Raw genomic sequence first — 24009 nt, forward strand, 5'->3', positions numbered from 1 at the left:
CATGACTAGCTGGCTGTTGCAGAGTTTGAACTGAGAGTTTTAAATTGGAGTGACAGTGTTTGAACCTGCAGAAAGCTGAATGCTCCTGGACTGAACCAGACCTCCACTCCTCCTGTCTGCTCCCATCTTTTTCTCACAGAACTCCAAAAACCAACTGAAGATACATGAACCCTAAGAGAGAAAAGTCTCCTACAGTGAACAAGGTTTTTAAAAAGAATACTGGGCCCCAATGACCAGCAACAACTACCTACAATTAAGGACGCTACAGTGTGCTCGAAGAACCATAACAACAACTCTTCAGATATTGCCTCAAACCTTTCCACTTTATTTTTCTTCTGCTCTTTTCTGTCTTTATTTTGCATATGTGCATTGCGTATGCATGCTAGCGTGGGGCGCAGTGTATATCCATAGGCGTTAACCAAATTTGAGTTTAAGTTTAATAAAATTTCACCTTTCTTCTTTAAACCTAAGAAAGCCTGTTTGTGCTCGTTTCTTTGCCTTATAATTGGAAAGCGGTGAACAAGGATTCACCAAGGGGGACCTAAAAACACAGTGTGTTAAAAAATAAAAGCCTTTCACAGTAAGACCAGCTGAAGGCTGAAAGGGAACCCTAGACTTCTTTCTCACCTGGTTGTAACAGTTTTAAATGCAGTTCTCATCTTACAGCATATCCTGTTTTACATAGAGATTTATTCCGCAGAATCAACAATTGATTAAGCATTGAGATAAGTTGCATTGGGCTAAATTTTCCTGGCTCTGTGAAGACAGAGTTGGAGGCCAGGAAAATAGGGGACAGCCTCATTGGGATGGCTCCCTGACGCAGCCCCACATCTGGGAAACTTTCCCAGGGTGAACTGGAAACCTGGTCGGCTGCCCATTCCACTTGGGCGGGCATCTAACCAGTGCAATTAAGGCCTCACTTAGGCAACGTTTTGCACTGGCACCAGTATTTTACTGACATTGGAGCAGTCCTCCGTCGTGTGCAGAGGCCGCCAGCTCAATCGAGGTGGCCTCCCAGCAGAAAGCCAAGGGGCCGTCAGAGCCAGCACTTCCATGCCCCAATGGCAAGGCCAGAGAGATGAAAGGCTGCAGCCCCAGATATTAATAGTCCTGCAGAGGAGTTTCCTCTCCACCTGATGGCCCGACCAGCTTTGGGGCTCTTTAATTGATCACTTCTATACAGGCAGACAAGGGCACATCTGGGTTGAGGCGCCCTTGTGCTTGCCTGCCTGCCTTAGCAGGCTCCCGGTGAGGCTGACGGTCTGACATTGCTGCGGGCTCTCTGATTGGACCTGCAACTTCAAGAGCCCACATGCCATCTTTAATAGGACAACAAGTGAGGCGGCTAGCAATTAGGAGGCCGCCTCCTGAAAGCCTGGGCCCCCCATATGGGCCTGGCATCAGGGTCCTGATGCCTGCTGGAAAATCCAGCCGATTGTGTCTGATGCATACTATACAACCTGGCTGAAATTTCCATTTAGCTCTGCTTAAGGAATGTCTCTATTTTGTCAATGAACTCTAATGTTGTTTTGTTAAATGAATAACTAAAAGCATTAATTTCAGAGATTGACAGATTTCTAAATATCAATGACATAAAGGGATATGGGGCTAGTGTGAGAAAAAGGCATTGAAGTGGCTGATCAGCCATGATCATATTGATCATATAGGCTCGATGGGCTGAATGGCCTACTCCTGCTCCTATGTTCTGAATTTACTGCATATAGTAATCCTTTCTGCATTTATGTAAGTTATAATTAATGCCAAAGTTTAGTTGATAAAATTGTTAATTTGTTTAATTTTTCTTTTAGCAATAGCTTTTCCAAAACCACATAAAGCCAAGTAGCTGGGAGCACCGATAATCCTTCTAATCCCCTCTTCATCAGTTTTGGATTGTAGCATTGAGTAATGGAAACTGAGATCCTTCAGATGAATGCATTGCTTTCTGTAAAAAGAAACTTCTATTTTCAGAAGGCAGCAGTAATCTGCAGGAAGAAAGGTTTTTCTCTGTTTGCTATTTGTAGAAAAATAACAAATGAGTTATTTATAGAGATATTTACAATTTCATAATGAATATAAAACAAAGATGATCTCTCAAGCCTGTTCTGCCTCTTAATGAGATCATGGCAAATCTGCAACCTAACTCTATATACATGCTGTTTCCCATTTCCCTTAAATACTTTTGGTTAACAAAAATCTATCAATCTCTGACTCTATTCTTTTATCCTATCTATTGGTGTGTTCTGCCCATTTGAAAAAAAACTCCAGGTTGTTGCCATCAACACAGCCATCAGGAGGAGCTCTTGCATTGCTCTCCTCTAAAAGACTATTTTATTCAAAACAGATGGCAACAAAACAAATAAAATTCACCCCTTTTCTAAATAAACAGCTGAAACATTAAAAGCTGTTTTATTTGCAACAATAATCTGCATATTAAAGCAAAACTGTGATCAATGGAGGTGAATGGAAAAACCCTCCAGTAGCCAGTGTCATATCTGATACAAAAATGATTGTGGAAGACAGAGGACAACATCACAGCCCTAGGACACTGCTGCAGAAGTTGCTCAGAGAAACATCCTTGGTTCAACCATCTTCAACTGCTTAATCAATGACCTTCTTTCCATTACAAGATCAGGACTGTGGGTTTTCCTTGACAATAATGGAGTTTTCAGCTCCATTCACAACTCTAGTAATAATTAAATAGACCATGCCAACCTACAGCAGGACATGGATAGCATCCAGATTTGTGCCGACAAGTGACAGAAAACATTAATGCCACCTAAGTGCCAAGCAATGATCAGAAAACCCAGCCATCTCTCCCCTACCTACAACAGCACCAGCATCATTAAGCCTCCCAAATCAACATCCTAGGGGGTCATATAATAAAAGCAAAATACTGGAGATGCTGGAAATGTGAAATAAAAACAAGAAATGCTGGAAATACTCAGCAGATCCGGCAGCATCTGTGGAGAGAGAAGCAGAGTTAACATTTCAGGTCAGTTCTGATGAAGGGTCACTGACCTGAACCATTAACTCTCCTTCTCTCTCCACAGATGCTGCCAGATCTGCTGAGTATTTCCAGCATTTCTTGTTTTTATCCTAGGGGGTCACCTTGGTTCAGAAGTTGAATTAGACCAGCCACATCAACACTGTGGCTCCAAGATCAGGGCAGAGGTTGGATACTCTATGATACGTTGTTCATCTCTAGACCTCTCAAAGCCTTTCCTCAAGCTAGTCAGTAAATTGACGGAAATACAAACATACGAATTAGCAACAGGGGTAGGCCATTCGGCCCCTCAAGCCTGCTCCGTCATTCTATAAGATCATGGCTGATCTGATTGTAACCTCGACTCCAAATTTCCGCCTGCCCCTGATAACTTTTCACCCCCTTGCTTATCAAGTGATTGCAGTCAGAGCAATACTCAAGAAGTTCAATATCATCCAGGGAAAAGCAGTTGAGTGGATCAGTGTCCTATAACTGGACTCAATATCCATCACAGGCACACTGTAGCTGCAGTCTGTATAACATAAAGGATGCAATCCAGCAACTCACCAAGGATATGCCAACGGTACCTCCTTTCCTTGCAAACTCTACCACCAAGAAAGGCAAGAACTGCAATGTCATTGGAACACCATTACCTCCAAGTTCCCCTCTAACCCATGCACCATGCTGTCTTTGACATATATTGCTGCTCCTTCATTATTACTGGGAGAGCATCAATGAACTCTCTACCTTACACAATCATGGGAGCACCATGAGGAGAAGGATTGCAGTGTTTCATGGAGAAAGTCCACCACAACGTTCTCAGGGCAACTAGAAATGGGCAATATATGTGTTGCCCACGTTTCAATGACAAATTTTTAAATACTGAGTTAAGCATCGCCGGTGCTAATTCAGAATAGACCTACAGATGTATTAAAACAAAGATAACATCAAAATGGCATTCGTTCTGTAAATGACTTAAATTTTCCCCACTTTTAGTAATAGTGAAAATACTTACTGTATTTGATTTGATGTTCAATTAAAAATACAAGGAGCTGACAGATTTCCTGGCAGTCCAATAAATTGTGAGAATTAAAAACAAGAAAAGCCATTGATTTTGTCCTAAAACAAATACTGCTCTAGTGAAATTTTACTACAGGCCTTGATGGCACAAGTTGATCGAAACAAATGTTTGTTAATGGTTGATGGTGTAGAATAAGATTAAATACAAGAGACTCAGGGCAGAGAGCAGGAGAGGGTCATGATGCTGTGGAATGCACTGTCAGAGTTAGTGATTGAAGAACAGAGGAGTACAGCATTTAAGAATAGGTTACATATGTAGCTGAAGGAAAAGAGGGTAAAGGCATATGGAAAAAGATTATGTTATGAACACTGGACCTTGTAACATGATTATGTTCTAAAAATTGTGAATTTTAATAGTTCAAGATGGAGTTCAGAAGGTCGGGTGACCTCACCTCCACTCTGCAAAAGGACAAGACAGACAACAGAAAACAGAGATCAAAGACTTTCTTTTGAAAAGAACAGGGAATGCAGGGCTAACACCTGAAGAACAATGGGTTTCGCCCTCCCAGACTTTTGGGTCGTAAAACAAAGAGTCAGTAATTTGGAAGATGTTAGTGCACCAGGCAGTTGTTAACACCAGGGAGCAATGGAAGGCCCACGTGGCTCTATGAAACCAGACTTCTGGACTTCTCATATTGGAACAGTACAATAAGTTATTGACTTTTGAGTCCGGATAAATTTAACAGACTTCTGAAGGGAGACAGTAAGAAGGGAACTCAGCAGATGCAGTTTCACAGCAGGCTATTAGAAAGGAAGACAACCAGTGGTGGCAGCTTGCGAGAGAGAGAGAGAGAGAGAGAACCCTTGTTCTCGGAAACCGGCTCCAGCTACAGCAAAAGGCTGCAAAGATTTGAACCTGTTTTGAAAGTTGAAGCTTGCGGAGAAGTAGAAGAAAATGCCTTATTCACTACATCCAGGTCGTAAATGCTCGGAGAAGTGAGTGAAGAGGACCGTGATTTTTTTTTTAAAAGGTCTAAGAGATCCAACCCGTTGTAACTGGAGGAGTTTGGCACCATCAAAAAGGACTGTGTTACAGATAAGTGTGGTGTGAGGTTTTCAAGTATTTTATTAGGTAAGGAAAATACCTTTCTTTGTAATTTGGGATATCAGCTACTTACAAAGTAATATTTAGCTAACGGGGATTTCTATTACTTTAGTTGTTAGAATAAAAGTCTTAAAATGTGAAGTCTTGCCATGCAATTCTTAAATTAATGTGGGGCGTTCATATTGCCTATTTTCACATGAACGATCTCACTAAGCATATAGCAATGAGCACATGGGATTAGGGCTACGACTCATGTGGACAATATGCGCTGGTAGGACCAAATGGTCTGTTTCAATGTTGTCATTTTTATGTAATGTTATTGCCATTGTATTAATTAATAAAAACAATTATATTTGGCTTTCCAAATTAAATGTTTGTGTATATTTTCCAGCGGTGGAAAAGGTTAAAAATGTGATGATCTGGTCAGAAAGTAAGCTTATCCTAACTAGCATCCATTCATCACTAAATTCTTCATTATACACTCCCAAAATAAACATTAAGCACTCCCTTGGCTAATTAAAATTACAAACTCCCGCAGAAAGGCAATGGTATAAAACAGCTGCCTAAAATATTCAACAGCTTGTGATGAAAACCCACATAGAACTATGAAATGTTACAGCCAGAAACAAGTCATTCGGCAATCAAGTCTGACCCAGTGATTTTCTCTACATGAACCACCGAGTCAAATCCCCCATTCTACTTGTTCCGTTTACTCTCTAGTAGTCTCTTTTTTTAAGCAACTATTCTAATTCCCCTTTGAAAGAATTTGTGGACTCCAACAACTATTTGTGACAGGGAATTCAATACTCAAATCACCAACTCCATAAAGAAATGGTTCTCCACGTTCTCATTTAATGCTTTTCTGGGTTTTCTTAAATTTGTGCCTTCCATCTGCTCTCTATTCTGGAAATAATATATCATTATTTGCTCATCATAACCCTATTAATGGGTTGTCAGTTGTAGAGCTGTTTAGAAAACAAATTTAGAAAGAAATTTGATCTGACTGGCATATAAAAAGGCATTTAAATACAACATGGCATTTTATACTTAATTTGGAATGCACCTCTTAATAGTCCTAGAGTGCAAAGTTAAAACAAGTTTATAATTAAAATATATCAGGAAATGTCCTTACCCAAAACATTACAAACAAATGGATACCACATTTGTGATGCAAGTGAAGCTGGCTGACAAAATAAAATTATTCCATAACAATAAAATAAGTGTAAATGAGACATACTTCTCGCTATTTAACTATTGAACTATTTAACTAACCCTTATCAGCTCATCTCCAACTTCTCACCCTGCCCCCGCACTGTAACCTCTGGAGTTCTCCCAGTGATATATCCTTGGCCACTTCATTTATATGCTGCCTCTCAGTGGCATCATCCACTGGGACAGAACCAGATTGCGGCTCTATTTCTCCACTAATTTTCTCAACTGCTTCACCATCTCTGTACTGTCAGATTGCCTATCCTACATCAACTGGTGAACCATAACTTTCTCTGACTGAATATCAGGAAAATTGAAGCCATCATTTTTGACCCTTGCCATAAACTCCACTTCTTTTCCCCTTTCTCACAAGTCAAATCAGACTATGAAAATACTTGGCACTCTGTTGAACCCAAAGCTGATTCAAACTCTCCATACTATTCTTCACTAAAATAGCTTATTCACACTCCACTGTATTACTCATCTCTGCTCCTATCACAGCCCTTTCATTAATGAAACCTTTATTCATACTTTTGTCATCTTTAGTGATTTATCCAATGACCTCCTTATTGGCTCCCAGGCTCGACTCTTCAAAAACTTTAATTATCTGAAATGCAACTGCCTGTATCCTGTCCCACACTAGATTCTACCTGCCCACTAACGACCCCCATTGACCCACTATAAATACGAGTCCCTCATTGTGTTAAATTTAACATCCTCATCGTCAAATCCCTCCATGCCCTGCTCCACACATTTTCTGAAAACTGCTCCGTATCCTTTGGTCTTCTGACTCTGGCCTTTTATGCACACACCCTATCCCTTCACTCCACTATTGAGAATAGAGAGTGCAGCTTCCTTGGCCCCTCTCTCTGGAATTCCCTCCCTAAATCCTTGCACCTCTCCTCCTCTGTCTTCTCTTTAAAAACTTGAAAGTGTATCTTTCAACAAAATTTTTGGTCACCTAATTGCTCCTCCATGACTTGGTGTCAGTTCTTCCACCTTATTTCATTTGGCGCTTGGGGTCCAAGGTGTACTAGCTAGATGGATAAAGAACTGGCTGGGCAACAGGAGACAGAGAGTAGCAGTAGAAGGGAGTTTCTCAAAATGGAGACGTGTAACCAGTGGTGTTCCACAGGGATCCGTGCTGGGACCACTGTTGTTTGTGATATACATTAATGATTTGGAGGAAAGTATAGGTGGACTGATTAGCAAATTTGCAGACGACACTAAGATTGGTGGAGTAGCAGATAGTGAAGGGGACTGTCAGAGAATACAGCAGAATATAGATAGATTGGAGAGTTGGGCAGAGAAATGGCAGATGGAGTTCAATCAGGGCAAATGCGAGGTGATGCATTTTGGAAGATCCAATTCAAGAGTGAACTATACAGTAAATGGAAAAGTCCTGGGGAAAATTGATGTCCAGAGAGATTTGGGTGTTCAGGTCCACTGTTCCCTGAAGGTGGCAACGCAGGTAAATAGAGTGGTCAAGAAGGCATACGGCATGCTTTCCTTCATCGGACGGGGCATTGAGTACAAGAGTTGGCAGGTCATGTTACAGTTGTATAGGACTTTGGTTCGGCCACATTTGGAATACTGCGTACAGTTCTGGTCGCCACATTATCAAAAGGATGTGGATGCTTTGGAGAGGGTGCAGAGGAGGTTCACCAGGATGTTGCCTGGTATGGAGGGCGCTAGCTATGAAGAGAGGTTGAGCAGATTAGGATTATTTTCATTAGAAAGACGGAGGTTGAGGGGGGACCTGATTGAGGTGTACAAAATCATGAGAGGTATAGACAGGGTGGATAGCAAGAGGCTTTTTCCCAGAGTGGGGGTTTCAATTACTAGAGGACACGAGTTCAAAGTGAAAGGGGAAAAGTTTAGGGGGGATATGCGTGGAAAGTTCTTTACGCAGAGGGTGGTGGGCACCTGGAACGCATTGCCAGCGGAGGTGGTAGATGCGGGCACGATGGAGTCTTTTAAGATGTATCTAGACAGATACATAAATGGGCAGGAAGAAAAGAGATACAGAACCTTAGAAAATAGGCGACATGTTTAGAGAGAGGATCTGGATCGGCGCAGGCTTGGAGGGCCGAAGGGCCTGTTCCTGTGCTGTAATTATCTTTGTTCTTTGTTCTTTGAAACACCTTTGGACTCTGAATGTAAATACAAGTTGTTGATATTGTCTAAAATGCTCAAGCACAAGACTACATTTCAATCTTCCTTAGCCAAGATATCTTGAACATGTGACTACATGATACAAACTGTAAAGGAAACATTTCTATTTCCTGCCGATCTAGCTGTAGTTGGAACTTTTCCAAAGACCTCAAGAAAAATTTTAAATGTTCCCAACTGGAAGCATGCATGGTGTTTAAAGATATTTCAAAACTTATGCTCTAATACATGAAAATGTTGAAAGGTTTATGGGAAATACATAATAACCATGATCTATTGTCCTTAAGTTATGCTTAGAACTGTGACTTAAGGCATTCATGGACGCAACCTCTGCTGAAATAGGTTCAATTATATTGTAGGACAATTTCAGCAACCAGAAGAAACCTGAAATATGATGGAACAAAACTAAATATCTTAGCCTGCTTATTTCCTACCACTCCCACCTGTTTCCACCCCTATTTTAAGCTAGTCTTCTGGCAATTTTTAAATTGAAAGGAACAAAATGTGGGAGAAAGTTTGAAAAATTAATGCAGTACCGACATACTGCAGACGCATTCTACGAGCTAAACAGGCAGTATGCTACATAAGCAGGTTTTTTTCAATTGGCCACTTTTATTGCTCTTGATTATAAAATAACTATTAGAAAAGTTGAAACTGACGTGAAATTGAACTTTTGTAAGAAGATGGGAAATAGACACTTATTCCATTTAAAATAAAGAAAATCAACCAAACAGAAGCAAAAGCAGAACTATTTATTGCATCAAGGCAGCCAGTAATATATCATTTTCTTAAAGTTAAAAAAAATGCTTTGAATTATGTGATCATTTTGAGCATTCTATTGACTTAAATTGGCTCCTAGCCCAGGATTCAGGGCCTTTATTTAGATTGAACAAAGTCAGTAATTCAGGTAGTTTGCTTAGCTTATCAACACGATAATGAACTGTGCGACACCTTGATGTTTAATTGATAAATTTTGTTCCAAATTTTCTGTGCTTAGCCCTTTCTCCTTTTATAAAGGCAGTAACTAAAGCTAAGTATGGTTCCACAAGTGTCAGAAACTCTCTGGTACCTTGCCCAAATGGTCATTCTCTATGTGTGGCCCTTTAAGCTTCATCACTGATGATTTTCAAAATATTACAGAAGATTTCCTACTTACCTTAATGTCATTTAGACCAGTCCATAACATGCTGAGGCCATTCAGTGACCTCAGGTGTGAAGATATAAGCTTATGTTCTTCTTCCGTATTGACATCAACAAGGTGAGCTCCATTAGCTGCTGACTCACAGAAGTGTGATGCATCTTTCCACCTCTTGTAATCTTTTCTGATCCAGTAGCAACTATAGAGTGATCCTACCCAGCCAGGAGGGCACGATGCTACAAGTGTAATAATTGTATTATTAACGAGTTAAACTTTAAGAGGTCCACCTATGGAATTAGAGAAATTTGACCCTTGGACAAGATATGTGCTGTGAGGATTGCAGTAAGGATTTTAAATCTTTTATGGTTAGTTGTGCTGATTACCATGCCACATATGTGTACTCCTGTCTATCTAGCAAGGGCTAAAATCCACATTTATCCATTGTCTAATGCCCAATTAGTGATTATCCTCCAGGAGACCAGAAGAGAGGAAAAGAAAATGTAAACTGGATATCCTTGGAATCAAATTGGCTCCAAAATCAACACAACTAGTGTTGGAAAATTGGAGCTGTCAACTCTCTGTGGCAACCTCAGCAATCTGCTACCTGACCCAGACAAGTCTGAAATACTGGACACTGTTGACTAACCAGCCAGCTGATCTCATTAAGGGCATTTAAAGGGATAGACCCGTCACTGGAATTATTTCCATTTGGCTCCAGATAACCCTGCAAGTTAATGCCTTAACTGATAGGCTGATCCTAGAAGCTGACCAGTGCCTTGGAGTGGCAAGCTGCACAGTTTTAACTGATTAAACTTTAGTTTAACCCTGCACACACTTATGAGTCCCTAAATCTTTGGTCCTGACAATCTACCCCTAAATTCTGGACTTCAGTAAATCTAAGAGATTGTTCACTTCATGTTAGACAAATAGAGGCTCTATCTACATGGATTTCTTTGATTTGGAGACTATTAAACATGGTCATGATCATGTTGAGAATCCTGTCTGACCAAAAAAATGTCACATGCCATACCAGTTGATACTTTAAAACAGTATAAAAAATCCTAATGAGCATATATCTCAGCGGCTGGCGAAACTTCCTTTTTACCTAATGATTTAAATGAAATATTTGAGTGAACAGTGCGTACACTTTCAAGCCTCTTTATTAACAAAACACCAATAAACTTACATATACTGATTCTAAACAGTAAAAGCATTCTCCAACAGCATAAAAGTGAATTTATTAGCCTATTTCTAACAACAGGTTACTATTAAATAAGAGGATATAATTTTTTTTCAGTTTAACTTTGCATCAATAGCAGATAGTTACGCAAACCCTGATAGCTTGGAGTGATTCAATGCATCTGCTGTTCCTATAAACTAGCATTTTGCCATAACAATAGATTAGAGATGACCATCTAACTAAAAGAAATTCCTCTAATGATTCCTGAGACGAAGGATATGCTTGTTTTTTGTATAGGGCCATGTGGGATGCTTACTTTCAAAGTGCTCCCATTTGAAACTCATATGATAACTGATTTATTGAGATTTATAAACCACTTCAATTTTTACTTACATAACAAAAGCTTTCAAAATATTCAGAACAATTAAATCATTACAGAAGTAGAAAAATAGACGATTCATATATAACAGTTTTTGTACCTGTTTCAATGATAATAAAAAATATTTGTGTCAAAGACAGTTCTTCATGATGTAGTTCCTTGAATTCCAAAGAGACGTTATACAGAGTTCCAGGCTTTAACTGATTCCATACATAATTATTTGTAATTGGTGGTACAGTGTATGCAGTGAAATTAAGGCTTATTGTAGTAATAAATCTTCCAGTCCCAAACTCACTCCAATTGAATGAAGCGGTTGTTGTTGAAACATTTGTTTTAATGACACTTTCTCCAAGCAAACCTGAAGAAATAGAAAATGTTAACATTTTTCTCACTATACAGTTTGCAAATGTCAACTTTTAAATGATTTTTTTCTAAACTTTCTCAACTGTGTAACAATACACCATTAAAGAATCTTGAATCATAAGTAATTTGGACTTTTAATTTAATTTTTCTATAGTGGTTTTCAATGTAATAAAATTGTGAACTGTAGTGTGTACCATTGAAAGTAGTAGAGAACTCAAAAGTTAAAAAAAGCAACATTCTATTCTGTGGTAGAAAGGGGACAGAAAGAACAATGGATAGAATTTATAATAGAGCCTTACCAGGTGCTTCAGAAACTTCTCAAAGCATTTCACATTAAATTTGAAGTACAGTAACTGTTAAGTAGGCAAACAAGGTCACCATTTTGCACGCAAGATTTTCTAAACAGCAATGAGACGAATAGCCAATTAATCAGTTCTAAGTGAAGTTGGTTCAGGGCAGATTGTTGGCTGGCATATCAGTAAAGCTCCTAACAGTTATGTGAAATCTTTTAACATGCATCTGGAAAAACTAGAATAGGCAAGCAGTGTCTTGGTTTAATTCTCATCCAAAGTATGGTACCCTTTGATATTGCAGCACTCCCTCAGTGCACTGGAGCTGCAGCTTAAATCATGTGCTCACATTTTGAAGCACGATTGAGCCTACAATCACCTGTCAAAATATAATGTAAAATATAAGTTTATCTATGTATTCATAGGTTCAAGGCAAGGAGAATCCATCCTTGAGATATCAGATGGATTGGATCTCTGGAAGGAATAGATAAGTGTGATTTTTCATTCAATCCTTGCTTATATTCAGACAGCCATGTTGTGAAGCACAGTATTAATTAAGTGCCTTTTTTTGGTCATTTTGGCAATATCCCTGGTCTTCAAATAACTAACCTGCAGGTGAAAACTAACTCCCAGGCTTGCAGGCTTCCGCCAGTGCTTCTTTTAAGTTATCAGCAGAACCATGGGAGGGAGTAGAACAGCCAAAAGCAGGAACTCACCAGTGGAGTAAAAGCAACCCTGAATCCTCCCACTGCCTTGGCACAGCAGGTTTAATAATCTAACACTGTGCCATCACACCAGTCTCATATTAGATCATTTGTAAAATTATAAAATTTGCATTACTACTACAGGGAAAACACTCATGACAGAATATATTTTGCTGTGTTTTTTTCTTAGTCCACTACATGGCTACCTGACTGCAAATCACATTATTTCAGCAAGCTAGTACTTACGTGTAGTGAATGATCTATTGTCTAAGATTTTTCCATTTCGCATTGATTGTATGGTAAAATAATAGTTCATATTTTCCTGAAGATTATCTAGGATAATACTTGATCCATGAACAGGTCTCTGAACAGCAGAAGGAAAAGTGTACAATGATTACTGCTAATAGAGCAAAATACTTAAACAGGTCTGTGATTATGCATAGAAAATGATTTTATTTGATTATTTGATGTCTGAAACAATATCTTAAATTCACCCAAACTATATTTGGAATATTTACTAATACATTCAAAGTTCTACAACATTGTAGACAAAGCCCTTAGATCTGACTTTGGTGCCTTGTTTTCATTTAGACCAGTACAAATTTTCCATGTGATCATTTACAACATAAATTAATGTGACTTAATGCATGTCTATAATTATGTATTTATCTTTCAGTTTTAATAACTGAATTTATCAAATGTGCTTGAATATCTACTTTAATTGAATGTTCTGGTTTTATCTTCAATCTTCTTCTTTCTTTGGCCTCCTTGTCTCAAGAGACAATGGGTAAGCATCTAGAGATGGTCAATAACTTATCTCAATCCAGTAAAACTTGCTCTCCAAATCTGAAATGATTTGCTTTATAGAGTACAAAAACATCCTTGGTTAAATCTGTCATAATAGTTTACAAAATGACATAGCAAGATTTAGTTATGGTACTGATCTTACCACAACACTGGAAAAAAGTGGAGACAATGTTCCATAAGTGATCAAATAACTGTCTGCTTGTACTCCAGTAGGAAAATGATTCCACTCAACCAAAACTGTCATTGTTGAGCTGTTCGTAGCTAACGGGCAATCCAAACAACCTGTGCACTGGAAAATATATGCTATTTAGCTGTTATATCAAAAGTTATATGGTAGCACACATTAACAAATCTGTTGCTTTTGTTCAAAAGTCTCCAGTTTTGTAGAGAATACTATGCTTTCAGTATCACAACAGTTAAGCAGTTTCCTTCACAATCAAGAAAGAAAGGAAGACCTTGTATTTATATATCACCTTTCACAGCCACTAGACACCCCAAAGTACTTACAGTCATTGGCCAGAATCTTACACCCCACAAAGAGCGGGAAGGTGGCGGGGAGGTAGGGTAAGTAAAATGGAGCAGGAGGCTCAGGGGGCCCTTCTCAACATGCTCCCACCTCCGCCGCCACTTTCCGCCTGCCCGGCCCAGGCCAATCAAGACCCTTAAGTGGCCACTTATCGGCCACTTAAGGGCCCCAGGCCGCCGCCACCAGGATTTTACCTGTGGCTGGTCAGGCGGCCAGGCCCAAGAAAAGCCGCCTGCTCTGACGGCCGGGGGAGGCGAGCCCTCATGATCGGACACCTTGTGCCCAACGGAGGGCTGCCCCCGCTGCCCCAACCACCCCCAACATGCCCCCCGTCCCCCCAATTGATCATCCTTGCCCCTGGCGAGGCAACGTAAACTTACCTGTGTTCCGGGGCTCCCCGACATCTTCCTCATGAAGCTGGACTGCAGTCCGAGCAGTGGCCACCAGTCCCTGTGGCACTGCTGGACAGAGAGCTGCCAGCCCACTGATTGGCTGGCAGCTCTAATAGGTGGGGCTTCCTGCCTCAAGGGGGTAGAAGTCCCGCCTTAGAACAATTAAAGTCCAGGGACCCGCAAAATGTGGGTCGGATCCCCAGGCTAGGCGAAAGCAAGTTCACCACCGACTTTTCAGTCGGTGGACGGCTCCCGTCCACCAAGAGTAAAATCCCGCCAATGAAGTACTTTTGAAGTGTAATCACTAGTGTTGTAGAGAAATGCAAAAGCCAATTTTTACCAGGCAAGGTCCCACAAACAGCAATAAGAGAAATGATCAGATAACTTTTTAGTGATGCTGGTTGAGGAATAAACATTCAATGGGTTTGAACACAATACTCTCTGACTGGAGTGCTACCATTAAGCCAGGGCTGCTACTCAAAGGCTCCAGTTTCCAGTTCCAGGACTATCCATCAATTAAACTCGCCATTTATAGTTGCCCTTTTGTGATTACTTAATTTAGAAGCAGAGTGGATCATTTCACATCACTTTGTTAAAATAAATTGCATTATCTCTACTATCCCACAAGAAATGTGCTTCATGAAGTTTGATCTTTGAGCTGCACTGTGGATGGCCAAGAAGTTCACAAGTTATTATCTAGGATATTATAAGGAAATTGATAATAAAAATAAATTTGTATTTTTTAAACTCAGCAGGTGCAACTAGTAATTAATTTCCACACATACAAATGACAAGAAAAGACTAACATAAATGATTCATTCTGATTGCAAACTGATTATGAGCTCTCTCTCCTCCTATTCTAGTTCTCCTATTACTGACAACTAAGTATACTTTAATATTTGAATAATGTTTGAGGTAGGTCAATGACTAATTCTGCATTGCAATAAGAAGTGTTTTCTAGCGCAATGCATACATTTTAATAACATTTATAGTTTAACATTACTTTGTAATAATTTCAATCATCTTCTCTAAGGATTGCGATTTAAGAAAATAATTTTGACTCTGATACACGACTTAAACAAAAATGTAAATTAGCGTCATTTTGGATTTGGTACAGAAAGGGTACAACAAACCTCAGCTTCTGTAATATAATCAAACCACTTCTGGTACAAAAAGAGATTTTGGCTTAGTCTTTCTGCTAGCTTGCATTGGTTTTATCAACACAATCCAGCTGAAATCAGCCAAGCCAGCGCAAAAAGAATGCGGAATTTTAACTGAAAATTGTTTCAAGCGTAAATCAACGCTTTCGTGATCTTTAATGTTGATTTAATAAACACTGTGCTGTAATCAATCCCCACCCAGAAAACTACATATAGCCTAAGATCAAAATAATGAACATAGCGAGTTTCTCCCAATTTTGTCTGTTCAAGGAGGCTCTTCAAACTGAGCTTTTTTTTTTAGGCACTAGTAAGCACATTTTAGAGGTTTAATTTGCTGATGAATGTACACCAATGAAAGTAGTAAATTATTCAGTATACATTTCCTTGAGTCATTTTCAGTTGGTGGAGGTCCAGACAGTCTTATTAAAAATGCTTATTTTTTTTCTAATAAGCTCATTTCCAGCTGTATTTCTAAAGCTACGTCAGTTTATCAGTATTAAATACATCAAGAATATTTTTTAATGCAAAGTATACTTTCTATAATGCTGACCAATTGCCCTAGCTCGTGGAAAACTTTATGGGCTATATTTTTATGGGCTACATCTCGGGGGAGGGCAGGAAACAGAGGTCAGGAATGTTTCGGGGTCCCGCACCCATCCCCAGGGGAAGAAACATTCACTCACCTATGATTTTCCCCGGGGCAGTCAGGACTGGGCTCGCCATCCAATTAAGGAGGGTGGGTGGACTCTCAAAACTGGAGGGCCAATCAAAGGCCTTCCGGCTTGAAAGCAGCAGCAGGCTACAATGAAAGGTAAATAAGAGAGAAAGCACTTCATGATGGAGGTGCCCTCTCTCCAACCTTTTTATAGGTTCAGCAGCCAGGCCACCACTGTCAGGAGAGAAACCCTCTGCAGGGTGGCCCGCAGCTGCTCCTGCATCCCGGCAGGCAGTGAGGGTCTCTAAGACTGCTTGGAGTGCTGGCCCCTCGGCCTACCTCAAGGTGCCAGCCTCCAGGCACTTAAACTGGCCCCACCGCCTGCAGGAGCCGAGAGGTCGACTAGAAAATTCCAGTCGGACTCCTTTAATTGGCCTCAATTTAGCTTTTAATGAGGCCTGATCAGCTGCCCGCCACGTGTGGATGGGCAGCCATGCCAACTCCCAATCCCGCCTCTGCAAAAATGGCCTGGAGGCATGATGGAGCCGAGGAATTGGCATGCAGCCGGGGAAGCTACTTTCAGCTCCCACCTGTCTCTGAAGCCGGCCCAAGCAGGGGCCAAAAATCCAGCCCTACATTTCTGATTGTACAGATGTGCTTGGATAGAAACTTGCACTTACACTTTGGAATAACAGTGCAATTTCAAGCACAATTTGCACCCAGTTTCCCAAACGCATCCAAAGCAGAAACTACTTTTTTAACATTTAAATACATATTTTAATCCAACTTAAGCCTATATATTTGCTTTATCATAAGCAAACTTTGAAAGCCAAACTCATTCCTTGTTATTGAATAGCTGAGAGCTTTAACTTACTGCTTTTTATATTCATTCGTGGGATATGGCCAGCACTTATTGACCATCCCTAATTGCCCTTGAGAAGGTGGTGGTGAGCTGCCTTCTTGAACCACTGCAGCCCTGGTCATGTAGGTACACCTACAGTGCTATTAGGAAGGGAGTTCCAGGATTTTGACCCAGCGAAAGTGAAGGAACGTTGAGATAGTTCCAAGTCAGGATGGTGTGTGACTTGGAGGGGAACTTGCAGGTGGTGGTGTTCCCATGCATCTGCTGCCCTTGTCCTTCGAAGTGTTAGAGGTCGTGGGTTTGGAAGGTACTGTTGAAGGAGCCTTGGTGAGTTGCTGCAGTGCATTTTGTATACGGTGTACACTGCTGCCACTGTGCATCGGTGGCAAAGCGAGTGAATGTTGAAGGTGATGAATGGGGTAACAATCAAGTGGGTTGCTTTGTCCTGGATGGTGTCGAGCTTCTTGAGTGTTGTTGGAGCTGCACCCACCCAGGCAAGTGGAGAGTATTCCATAACACTCCTGACTTGTGCCTTGTAGATGGTGGACAGGCTTTGGGGAGACAGGAGGGGAGTTACTTGCCGCAGAATTCCTAGCTTCTGACCTGTTCTTGTAGCCACGGTATTTATACGTCTAGTCCAGTTCAGTTCCTGGTCAATTGTAACCCACAGGATGTTGATAATGGGGGATTCAGCGATGGTAATGCCATTGAATGTCAAGGGGAAATGGTTAGATTCTCTCTTGTTTGCGATGGTCATTGCCTGGCACTTGCTTAATATTTTTATTTAGTTTGTCTGATTGCACAATGGTGTACAGATATTTACCAGAAAGCTTTTCAATGCGGTTATTCTGCAATTTTTCTCCATAATCTATTTCTAGCGCTTTCCAGAAGCAATAAAGGTCTGAATTTCAATATTTCCCAAAATGCTTACTTTCCCATCTATTACATTATTTTGTTACGGTATGTCTGTCCATTAAATGGTTAATTAATTGCTAGGTTTAACCAGTATTTGTCTTACATATTTGAATGTTTAATTATGAGTAATGATCATGGATAGGCATAATCTTTCTTCTGCAGATTTTTTTATATCCCCCACAAATGCACAGCAGCATAATGGAAAGCATAAATAACCAAATGAACAGTTAAACAATTATTATGAAAATATTTCAGTCCACTTACTACATACTACAATCATTTTATTATATAGTAAAGATTCTTTTATAGTTCAATAGTACATATATTCTTACCTGAAAAGCATATTTTATAATAAGAAAAAACAAAATAGTTCTGTCCATGTGTAGAACTTCTTGCATTCTGCTCCATTTAATATTTAAGTACACAGTTTGCAGAAAATGCACCTCTACTCCAGGAACATGCCGTAAAAAATTAATCAAAGCTAAACAAAAAAGAATGAGTCATCAGTAACTGCTTAAAAGAGATTATTTTCCTAGTCAGAAACTCACAAAAGTTCATAATGATCAGACAAAAATGCAATGGAGATGCGTAGCTCTTTCTCAGAATTACACCAAATCTACAACATAGCCCCAATTCTGCGCTCACAACAAAATTTATGACAGGAAAGTTTGGCAGCCAGTGTAAAGCTAGCTGACAGCACACTGAGATAACTGCATGCTATTTTACAAGGTCAGGTCATTAGAATAATTAACATATCTACGCCAAGCAGAACTCTGCGCCAATAGCTAGCCTAATGCAACATGTGGAAAATCTGGCTAATCGGTCAAATTTTTAAGAATGTGCCCACATTAAGTTAAGTGGCTGCATATGAAGACAAATATTGTTCATCCTTTATAAAGATTCAAATTAGATTTTAAATATTTGTCAGCACTTATCAAGGCTGGGCAGAGGGGGTGGAACAAGTGTCAAGCAAACCCAGTGTGGAGAATGAATGAAGCAAATGGTGAATTGCTGCAAAAGCAGTGTAACACCAGATCCCCTGCTTGATGGTTCACAAAACAGCTGTGCTTCTGCATGAGGTGGGTCTGAGAAGGGGTGCCTTTTTGGCATTCCAAGGCACCCTCCATAATGGAAAGGGGTGTGCACTTGCCTAACAAGAAATGGTGGCCAAACTCAATAGTCAGGACTGTACATGAGTGTCAAGTTGAACTCTGCCACCCAAGAAAAGTTCTGTACCCAGTCTGCAGGAAATGTGAGGAATATGCTACCTCTTCTAAACAATACATCTGCCAGTTGCTTGGTGCATCTGTGAACAGCTGGCTGACTGATTTTGCTTTTGTCAACAGTTACAATCTGGCACTGCAATCTGAAGTACAAATTATGGGCAATTTTGCACAATGAAACTATTCCGGAATCTGAGTTAAGATTGCCAACTCTTCCTTAATCCTTCAGGAGGAGCTTCCATCCCATCAGTCTCAACTGGACTCAAACCCAGGCCCCAGAGGTAAAAGGAAACTGTGCTAATCCACTAGAATTATCTAGCCCCCAATGGAGACAATTCTAATTAGTAGCATTAATAGTTCTCCATTTGATTAATTTTCTACCATCTTCCTTTACTAACATTGCTTCTGATTGATGAACTATAACATTCCAATTCACATTTATTATCAACAATATAGACATTTGTTCAATGCATTTATTTGTGAATCTTACAGAATTGGAAATGATTGATGTTAGTAATTTGGGTATGCCATAGATAGCTCAGGTTTAGCAGTGTTACTCGCTCCCATGAGTGACCTGAATGATGATAGTTGATTCACACTGTCCCATATCTACATGTATAATAATGAGAGCCAAGAGTCTAAAAACTGAACCCACTTTTGATGTGAGCTAGAAACCCGTGTCTTTTACACATGTATTGCTTTAACCTCTCAAACAGTAGATCGAATTGACATTAGATTCGACAAATTTTTATTTAAGTTGTTAACTTGCTTTAAATAGTTGTGCAGAATAATAGTTAGGATTAAATTCACTTACTGCAAACGACACAACTTATCTTCATGCAATAAAATAAAAATAATGAACATATTATGCTACCCTGGTTCAGTGGGTCGTCTTGCTTCACTTAAGCTAGCTCATTCCTCTGCATTCTTGTTTTTATATTTGCTTTTTCTGGACCCTTTCTGCCTCAGTGACTCTGCTCTAGACAAACTACATTATTCCTTGGGTGTTTGTGTCTCTCTTCATATCCCCAACTTCACAGACAGCTATCAAATAGTTTTCCAAGACAATGGACCATAATTCGCTGTCAAACTAATCGCAATGCCAATGGTGTCGCTGTTATTTATGTGCAAATGCTACAGCGACTTCAGACATGGGGAAAATTAGCTTTAAAACTAGAAATCCGAAAGCTGCTGTCTGTTGCGTCACTCTACCAGCATTACACTGTCTGGCTCTCCATTGAAATGCATTGAATGGTGTGAAGTTGCTGTACGTGCAAGGTATATATGAACTAAACTCGCCACAGAAAGTCAAGTCTTGTCCATTTCAGTCCAAGTATCCTTTTAACAATGTGATAAGTGTTAATTACTGACAATCTCTCTAGCACTGGAATTAATTATTACAAGTGTGCAGTCTCATTCCTTCAGGTTTTAATGGAGATTTTAAATATGTAAAAAAAAAGTTAGCATTTTTGCTTTTCCTTTCTGTCACTTTTTTCTCTTTTTTAGTCCAATCTTTCTTTTCCTCTCGTCATTTCTCTTTCTGTACCTGATTTGGCATTGAGTTCTCCCACTCTAATTTACACTTCCTTTTTAGTCGTTGCATTGTTAATTGCACATTCTTTCAATCAGACTGGTTAAGGAGATACACAGTTGCTTGTCTTGTACATTCAGGACCCAGATGCCCTGTTTCCCTCACATTATCAGCTCATACTTAGAATCACAGAATTATTACTGCATAGAAGGAGGTCATTCGGCCCGTCATGTCCATGCTGGCTCACCTAGTCCTATTCCCCTGCCACTCACTGAACCACTCACCTAGTCCTATTCCCCTGCCTTTTTCCCATAGCCCTGAAATTTTTTTCTTTTCAGATAATTATCCAGGTCTCTTTTGAATGCCTCGATTGAATCTGCCTGCACCACACTCGTAGACAGTGCATTCCAGATCCTAACCACTGGCTAAGTAAAAAACTTTTTCTTCATGTTGCTATAACTTCGTTTGTGATTCACCTTAAATCAGTGCCCTCTGGCTCTCCATCAGTCCGCCAATGGGAGGTTTCTCCCTATCTACTCCTATCCAGACCTCTCATCATTTGAACACCTCTATCAAATTTCCTTTTAATCTCTTCTCCAGGGAGAAACCCCCAGCTTTTCCAATCTAACCATGTAACTGAAGTTCCTCATCCCTGGAACCATTCTCAAGATTTTTTTTCTGCACCCTCTGTAACCCTTTATATCCTTCCTGAAGTGTGTTGCCCAGAACTGGATACAATACTCTAGCTGAGGCTGAACCAATGTTTTTATAGATTGTATTTATATCCTCCTTGCTTTTGTACTCTATGCACCTACTTATAAAGCCCAGGATCCCATATGCTTTATTAACTGCTTTCTCAACCTGCCCTGCCACCTTCAATGATTTGTGCATATAAACCCCAGGGTCCCTCTGCTCCAGCATCCCCTTTAGAACTGTACCCTTTATTTTATATTGTCTCTCCTCATTCTTCCCACCAAAATGAATCACCTCACATTTCTCTGTATTAAATTTCATCTGTCACTTGTCTGCCCATTCCACCAACCTGTCTATGTCCTCTTGAAGTATATCACTGTCTTCCTCACAGCTCACAATACTTCCAAACTTTGTGTCATCCACAAATTTTGAAATTGTGCCCTGTACACCCAAGTTTAGGTCATTAATATTTATCAGGAAAAGCATTCACCACTACACTCTGTTTCCTGTCACTCAGCCAATTTCATAGCCAAGCTGCTACTGTCCCTTTTATTCCATGGGCTCTAACTTTGCTGACAAGCCTGTTATGAGGCACTTTATCAAATGTTTTGGAAGTTTATGTACACCACATCAACCTCATTAATCTCATTGACCGTCTCTGTTACCTCATCAAAAAACTCAATCAAGTTAGTTAAACACGATTTGCTTTTCTTTTTCCACAGATGCTGCCAGACCTGCTGAGTGGTTCCAGCATTTCTTGTTTTTATTGCTTTTAACAAATCTGTGTTGGCGTTCTTTAATTAATCAATCATTTGTCCAAATGACTGTTACTTTTGCCCTGCTTCCAGTTACTTACAGAAACTTGCCACGTAAAAAGATTAAAGACCCAAACGTGCAAGGGTAAGTCTAGCTACTGGCAGATACTGTTAGATTCACTCTTATAGCAAGCTATGGACCAAAGAGTGTTATGAACTTTCTGATTACCCAGACAAGCTAACAAACGGCTTAGTCTCTGGGAAAAACAACTTCTGTTTACATAATAACTACCCTTTGTTGAAGAACCTTTTATACAAAAACCTCATGAAAATACATATTACTTTTAAAAGATTAACAATAAATAAAACTCCTTGTCCCAATTCCTGTTATGGAAAATGGTCAAAAAATCCTGAAAAGTGACAAGGCCAGGGATTATTAGATTGTACACAAGAATAATTAAATATTTTTCAAGCTATTCAGAGAACCAAATTCAGTACTAGCTGAATAGCAAAATGCTAAAAAATGGTTTGTTTATTTGTAGTTTTCTGGCTGTTAGTATTATCCACCATGGTTTGCAGGTACACATAATTTACACCCCTTGATAATGATTTATTTCATCATACCTGCTTTTGAATGATTTGTTAAACTGCAGCCTCTACACATGTATCAAATTGCATTCACACACCTGCTTATAATTTCTTGGATCAGCATAATTTAAGGTATTTAGATATTTGTTGCATATCCTCAGTGGAACAATAATTACACAGCATGCATGAATAGAAACTGAAGATAATTTTATAGATGTGCTCAATGGCAATCATGTGCAATTTATGAAAAAGCAAATTTGTACTCTGACCCATTACAAAAGCCACCCCCTTAAACTTATAAATCTTCTATCTCTTATAACTGGCACGTTTGAACCAATCCTTGTCAAGAGAAGAAAAAGATTAAATAAATAACAGGGAGCATTTTCACTTGCTCACTTTTTTTTTTACAGAGGTTTTCAGGCATTAATATCTGCATTTATTATGTAACTACTGAACTGAAACCACAGCTGCCGAATTAGTACCCCCGTTTACACTACATGGCTGCAACCCAAGACACGTGAGCAAGGCACTTCTTCCAGCAGTCCAAATGCAATTGCTAAGAGAACACAGGTAACTGCCCTTATTCTCTGGACACCTGAATTTACTTGAGAAAGGTTTAAAATAGATCCAAGGTCCAAGAGGCATCGTGGATACTTTCAAACCAGGTTTAATGTCATGATATGCAATTGAAAACAACATTAAGTGCATTTCACATTAAGGTCATATTGAATAGTTAGAAGAGATCAGTAGTTTTATGCCTAAACCATATATGAACTTGTAAAACGTTGGGAAATAATATGCAGCGTATTGCTGTTCTATATTTCGCCCTTATTTAAAAAATGAGCATAGAAAAAGATGCATTTTTACAACTGTTCGCAGATCTACCAAGACGTATCTGTAAACAAGTTTTCATTATTAACCTCGAGGATTTATGAGCGCGTAATTCCAAACTGGAAGAATAAAAGAGATGATGGAATTACCCGCAGTTCACTGCCGGAGAGAGCGTGTTATCTTAAATTTACCGCGCTTTCCCACGCGCTGTTTCGGTTCTGTTCTCCTGCTTTCGGTCCTTTCTTAGTTTTTGCTTCCAGACAAATAAAACCACAGCCTCTATCCCTCTGTCTGAATCTGTTCGGGCCATTGCTGACCCTTTTCCCTTTGTTCCGCAAGGATGATGTTGCCATGGGGACGGTCTCTGACAGCCTTGGGGTGGGCGGGGGGGGGGGGGGGGGTGGTGCTCGAGCAGGGTTTGATTGACAGCAGCGGCGCAAGAGGCTCGGACAGAGCATCCAGGAAATTGGCTGCAGACACTTGCTGCTTTCTCAGGCTGGCTCTGCAAAAACTTCACCCCCAGTCCGC

At 39.9% G+C, this 24009-nt stretch overlaps 1 protein-coding gene across 9 annotated transcripts in view; it reads right to left on the minus strand.

Moving 5' to 3' along the window:
* Window positions 1-23786, minus strand: part of ptprq (protein tyrosine phosphatase receptor type Q) — a 297632-nt gene extending 273846 nt beyond the window's left edge. For 7 of the 9 annotated variants that reach the window (XR_010976839.1, XM_068050464.1, XM_068050466.1 and 4 more), the window contains exons 1-6: window positions 23631-23786; window positions 18193-18341; window positions 13493-13639; window positions 12790-12907; window positions 11287-11544; window positions 9646-9863 (exon numbers count right to left, since the gene is read on the minus strand). Coding sequence is in view for 8 of the 9 variants with exons in the window: in XM_068050464.1 (XP_067906565.1) it covers window positions 9646-9863; window positions 11287-11544; window positions 12790-12907; window positions 13493-13639; window positions 18193-18258 (807 nt within the window). In the remaining variant the exon portion in view is untranslated. Of the gene's footprint in view, window positions 1-9645; window positions 9864-11286; window positions 11545-12789; window positions 12908-13492; window positions 13640-18192; window positions 18531-23630 lie in introns of those variants that run through there. The other 2 variants (XM_068050461.1, XM_068050460.1) reach the window with 2 other exon arrangements.
* Window positions 23787-24009: the final 223 nt, after the last annotated feature.

The sequence above is a fragment of the Heterodontus francisci genome, chromosome 18 (genome assembly GCF_036365525.1).
Source record: "Heterodontus francisci isolate sHetFra1 chromosome 18, sHetFra1.hap1, whole genome shotgun sequence".
Classification (NCBI taxonomy): domain Eukaryota; kingdom Metazoa; phylum Chordata; class Chondrichthyes; order Heterodontiformes; family Heterodontidae; genus Heterodontus; species Heterodontus francisci.